Below are 5,875 nucleotides of genomic sequence, written 5' to 3'. Positions count from 1 at the left end.
CTCTCTCTCTCTCTCTCTCTGTTTTTCCACCAGGTTCGGCTGAAGTTTTTTTTTTTCTATGTTTTTTCTCTGTGCTTCGTCCCGGTTCAGCTGAAAGTAGAGCTGAGTTTCTTTTCTTTCTCTGATTTTTCTCCCTTTTTTTTTTTCCTGATGTTTCTCTGTTCCGCTCTTCTAGCCTTTTGAAGAATTGAAAGTACTCTTCGTCCCCTCCAACTGGTTCAATCCATGCTCTAAGGGCTGCTTGTCTCCATACTTTATTGATTCACTGCTCAAAGTTAGGTTGTGAGTTAGGTTTTCTTCTTCAATCGATTTTGGGAATAAAATCTTTAAGGGCAATTTCGGCACTCCCCTATTTTTAAGGGTAAAATGGTATTTTAAAAAAATATGAACTGCTGATATCAACATTCTTGGTATATTCTGTAATGTTGACTGACGGCAGGGGGTCCGAGTCCAATTTGGTGAAAGAGAGGGGGTGTCCTTATAATATTGGCATTCTCCAGGGGGTGGCGTTGTAAATTACCCTTTTTTTTAAGATCTGTTTTGAAAGCAAAGGGGTTGGACCAATAGGCCCAAATTAGGAACCCAATTGACCGTGAGTCCATGACTCGATGGATCGACCGGCGACTTGGAGGAGTATATAATGTATTATAGTCTTGTTGAGCAAGCATTGTAATTTGGGGGATTTTTCAAGTTAGGTTTCAAAGCGAGTTTTTTCACCCTTGTTTGAGTGTAATCTCTCTTCTACATAGTGAAATATCTTATTCTTCACCCGAGGAAGTAGCACACCATATCAATGTGTGAACCTTGTTAAATCTTTGTTTGTTGTGGATCCGTGTTTGTTTATTTCCGTATTTGTTGATGTTTGCTATAACAAATTCAGTTGTAGCTACTTATTCAATTCTTCTATGCAAGAATAAACTTGTATCGAGCAACAATGATGGAATTTCATTGTCTTGGAAAAAAATAAGTTGCTTTCACACTCCCTCTTTTCATTTGTGCCTTTGCGACGTAAGAACAATAAAAGAAGAATCTTCTTTTATTTGATGCAGAAGAGCACGTTCAGTTAGGTGCCGTTTGATAACACCATCCGATATGGCCAAACCCACCATCATAATATAGGGATAATGTGCTCAACGAGGTTTGGGCTTATTTTCCTTTTCCGTGGTGTGAAACCTGATCAGAGCTTGAGTGGCTTCGGTCCCGTGGCATGACATTGTATGGTTAAATGGTTATATCCCACTTTACAGCTTCAACGAAGAATGTTCATTTGGTCTCTCCCAATATAGTCTTTCCTCCAACAGAAACATCCCTCCTCTCCCACCTCGTGCTGTTTCTATTGGAATGCCTCTGAAGTCATCCATCACTTATTCTCTGCTTGTCCCCTTTCTTCTTGGGTATGGGAATAGATGCTTCGTAAATGCTGGTCACCTAGAAGGAATCTTAACTTTGAAGGAGTGGTGATGGGTTTTAAAGACCTATGGAAAATATTGCCTTTTGACCAAGTGGCATACTTGTAGAAACGCAACTCTAAAAGTCATGCAGAAGGTAATGGAAAAACAAGAACAAACAATGCACACAGGTTTACGAGGTTCAGTAAGATTGCCTACGTCCTCGGTGAAATGAGATTCTGCTTCACTATCAATGGAAATAAGGTTACAATGCTCGTCCTCACACCTCTTAGTATTGATTGCTTTATAGAGAAAGAAAATCTCATTACAAATGTATAGCTTAAAACCCTAATTCGGAAAGTATAAAACTACCCTCAAATAAAATATTTGAGCAGGGAGCTACCCTCTACACCCCCACTACGCAGGGGTCACCATTCTGTTCTGTCTGGGTGTTGGCACCAGTATTCCCTGGATTAAACTGCGACGGAATACAAGACATCGCACACCAAAAATACTTGCTTTTTGTGGGCCTAAGGCTTCCTAGTTCCATTTGCCAAAAATCATTCAACCACCAAAGCAAATCATAGTTTCACCCTAGTTGATGTAAAGAATCAAGAAATTGAGTCTCCTTTAGAAATGGTCAAATTCACACCTGTTATGTTCCCAATGGAATCACTTTTCGGTCACACTGAATTGCACAAATTGGGCGAGTCCAAAAGGAAATCATTGGAAACCCAACAATAATAAAATAAAAAAATTTGAGGACAACTGCAGGGTTGGGTGACCTAGAGTCCATGTGAATGCACGTCCTCTGCAGCAGGCGGTGAGGTGCAGTGAGCATCGAACAGATGAGAGCATTTGGACATGCATCCCATGGGGCTCCCAGCCACCTGGTGTTCACTGCACCGATGCAACGGCCGCAGACAATTTTCACACGATCTCATGCTCCTCTTGTTCCTCACCTATCCCCCTTTATACTCCTTTATCCCCATCCCCCTTTTGTATCCTTAAAAAGAGGGAACATAAAAATCTATCAAACTTATATATAATACTTAATCTGAATCCATGAGCCATACAAGGTTTCGAAAAAAAAAAAAAAGATCTTAAGACATAAGAACTTATTTAGATTTGTTTGTAAAAGTACAAGAAAAATAAAACATTCTGTCTTTAAGGACAATAATGGACTAGATTTATTGGTAACATTCAAGGGTACTGACGCAATTTTGATTTAAGGAGAATAATGGCGGACATTTTACAAATATGAAATATTACAAGGATAAGAAAATCCTGGAGTACACTCCCAATTATTTATTTAGTGACTTCTTCTATCCTGGTTACCCAGAAATCAACATAGCTCTCACATGCCCTTGCGAAATTTGAAACAGTTGTGCAATACCAAGATGTGCCATTAGAAGCCATACATGAGTGATAAATTCCCCACCTTGTCTAAGTTGTTGAGCATGGTTAGTCCCTCTGCATTGGTTTGCAGCATATGACATCATCTCGATCCACACATGACACATTATCTCCCATTTATCAAACTTCTCTCCCTCAAATGATTGCAGAGTTTTTGCAAGCCTACATGCATCAAATAGTACAGACTTGCTTTGATCTCCCTTCACTTCAACAGGTCTAATTTCTGTGTTCACCTCAAGCAACTTCTCACAAGCTTTAATTTTGTCGAATTTCGAATTTGTCTCTTTAAAAAACCTCTCAGCTTCTTCACGAGTATCTCTGAACCTGATTTGCCCAATCCCTTCAGGCAACATAAAAGGACACATTATAAGAAGATACAACATATAATCTGATAATAACTTGCTTGTTTGACGATGCAATTCTGCGAAAGGAGAAATATTATTATCGCACTCGTAGCAAAGATCTGTAGCAATGTGCCATAGAAGAATGCTCTGATCAAATTCTACATCATTCAGACTCCACTGAAGCTTCTCCCGGAGATGACTGTTATTTCCAAGCACACCATCACCTCTACTTGCACACAAATTCTTGACATCCTCAATCTTCTCAACTTTTTTTGATTTTCTCTTCAGCTCTTTGAAGATTAATTCTTTCGACTTAAAGAGGACTTCCTTAGAGTATTTGTAATAGTATTTTTCTACTAATTTGTCAACAAGTAAAATTTTGGGTGGTTTACGTTTGTCATTCACACAAACGCTTATAAAGTTATACTGTGCCACTGAATTAGACCACCTTTTCCTGGAAGATAGCCTTTTCTTTGTAAGCTTTGATACTAGCCTTGGAATAGTGTGTGCATTGGGCTTACTTAGCCAAAGGAATGCCCGGTCAGAAGAAATCAGAATGAAGATGGCATAAATCTCCAGAATAAATGCTCCAATGAACAAAATGTAAGTTATGAAGATGTCCACCTCCATGTAATGATGCAAGTAGTAATGGTTACCACCCGTAATGAAGGCCACAAACAGAGTGATTATAGATGAGAAGGTGATGCAACGTAGAACCAGGCCTGCAGGGGAATAAACCAAGGGAGCTTTTGAGTAAAGTAAATCATATGTGAACCCAAGTTCCATTTCGATCACTTTGAAAGCTGTTGTTGATGAACTGTCTTGAAAGATTTCTCTGCTGGTCTTCCACTCATCAGCACTTAAGATGAGATCCACGAAGAGAAGCTTGAATTTCTCAAAGGATTTATATGCTATAAGCAAAACCTTATCATCAGGAAGATGAGATTCATTGCCTTCTGCTGTACTATGTGAAGAATCTGGTTTCTGCTGAGCTTCATCGCATTGGCCATCTGGGTTATCGTCGTCCATTTGCAACTGAAAATCTTCAATCCTTGCCACGGTGACTCGGGACCCTTTGGCCTGCTTAGAATCATAATCATTCATGAATTTAGCATAATTGAGGCCTGCCTCTGGAGGACCAAGCATAGAGTCTCTGAAATTTTCCTTACTCGCGAACCTGAGAACCCATGTCCTTTCCCCATACTTGACAATTCCAGGGATAAACATGAAGACAGTAAGAATAGAGACTCGGCTATAAGCCCACGACCTGACCGTAACATAAACTGCAATACCAAATTGTTGCAATAGTCCAAGAAAGTGCCTCATCCACAGTTCATTATCTTCTAAGGAGTAGGCAGTGATGGTGTCTGGGCCACCAAGGTGCAACAGAAGAAATGGTGCCCACAGAGCCATTAGTTCACTGCTGCTGTTGCTGTTGCTGCTGCTGCTGCTGCTGCTGCGGGCGGCAGTCTGTCCTTGACTGTGGGAGAGGGCACCGAGGGCAGTGATTGCTACTGCGTCTGCAGACAAGTAAGATAACCAAAGAATGACCCGCACCCAATTACTAGCACTGAACTTTCTGCGGCTGCCAAAGAAGATGAGAATGACTTGTAATAGGAGGCTAAAAAAAACCAGAAATCGGAGCTCCCATTCATTCCAGAGCTTCTGGACATCTTCTGAGAAAACCTCCAGGAAACTATCCTTCTTTATAAAGAGCAAACTGCTAACCACTGAAATACATAATTTTCAGTTGCCGGGGGGGGGGGAGACAGGGGAAGAAGTCAGGAAGTGAAAAGTGGATCATTTGAGTTCTAATTCAAGTAAGAACTCCAAGTTAGCAAGTTAAGAATAATGTCTGGATCCTCATTCTAAAAATGAAATAGGAAACCAAAATAAAGAAACAAATTACAATGAACATAAGCATAATCTGTGACTTCAGTGATTGAAATAATGTTGCAATGAACAAGATTACAGCAGAGGAAAGGAGTAAGACAGAGAGAGATTCTAAAGTGATGAAACAAATAATAATAAGGATGATTAAGACAACTTACAAATCCTCAGCATTGGTAATTCTGCTCTTGAAAATATCTTCTCAAAAGTGTAATGCTAGCTTTAATTTACCAACACAGGCTTGGAGTTCGAAATCCAGCAAATTAATAAAAGCTTCAGAACAGACTGATCTCAGCACCTTCCATCTCTTATTATCGCCCACCTCGTTCAAAGGGATGAGGAAGAAGGAGAATGACAAGAATTTGGGTGAGAGTGTTTCATTACATTTCCAAATTGCGTGTGGAGTTAAGCCTGACAGATCCATTGCTGCCTTTAAGCTTCTATATATAAATTGAAAGTAGAGAGCAAAAGAAACATAGATGAGAAACACAAGCTATTCCATTTTCCAACAGAGAAAAACAGAAAGTAAAAGTGCAAAAGCAAAAGTTTTCCTGCCTCCCAAGTATCAGGACATTCTCTCTCTCTCTCTCTCTCTCTCTCTCATGGATCTTGTAGTCACCAAGTGCAAGCATTATTTCTGTGAGCATTGTGCTTTGAAGGCAAGTATTATTCTTCTAATTTTGTTCTTTTCATTTACTGTTTTTTTATTTTTCATTCAATTAATGCTTTCAATTGGTAGAAATGGTGGCTCGCTTCCTCAACACAGACAAACTTGATCACCTGAACTTTTTCATTTTTGTGAAGAAATTACTTCATTGAAAAAAAGGTGAATCAGGC

At 39.6% G+C, this 5,875-nt stretch overlaps 1 protein-coding gene across 1 annotated transcript; it reads right to left on the bottom strand.

The window, feature by feature from the left end:
• Nucleotides 1–2,554: 2,554 nt before the first annotated feature.
• Nucleotides 2,555–5,434, bottom strand: LOC122070934. The gene is made up of 2 exons (XM_042635182.1): nt 5,200–5,434; nt 2,555–4,878 (listed from the first exon to the last, which is right to left on the bottom strand). Exons 1-2 carry the CDS (start codon nt 5,210–5,212, stop codon nt 2,723–2,725), a joined length of 2,169 nt encoding a protein of 722 aa, XP_042491116.1. The 5' UTR covers nt 5,213–5,434; the 3' UTR covers nt 2,555–2,722.
• Between the last annotated feature and the right edge of the window lie 441 nt (nt 5,435–5,875).

This window comes from Macadamia integrifolia, unplaced genomic scaffold (assembly GCF_013358625.1).
Source record: "Macadamia integrifolia cultivar HAES 741 unplaced genomic scaffold, SCU_Mint_v3 scaffold_158A, whole genome shotgun sequence".
In the NCBI taxonomy this organism is placed as follows: Eukaryota; Viridiplantae; Streptophyta; class Magnoliopsida; order Proteales; family Proteaceae; genus Macadamia; species Macadamia integrifolia.
This window is presented reverse-complemented; position numbering and strand designations above follow the sequence as displayed.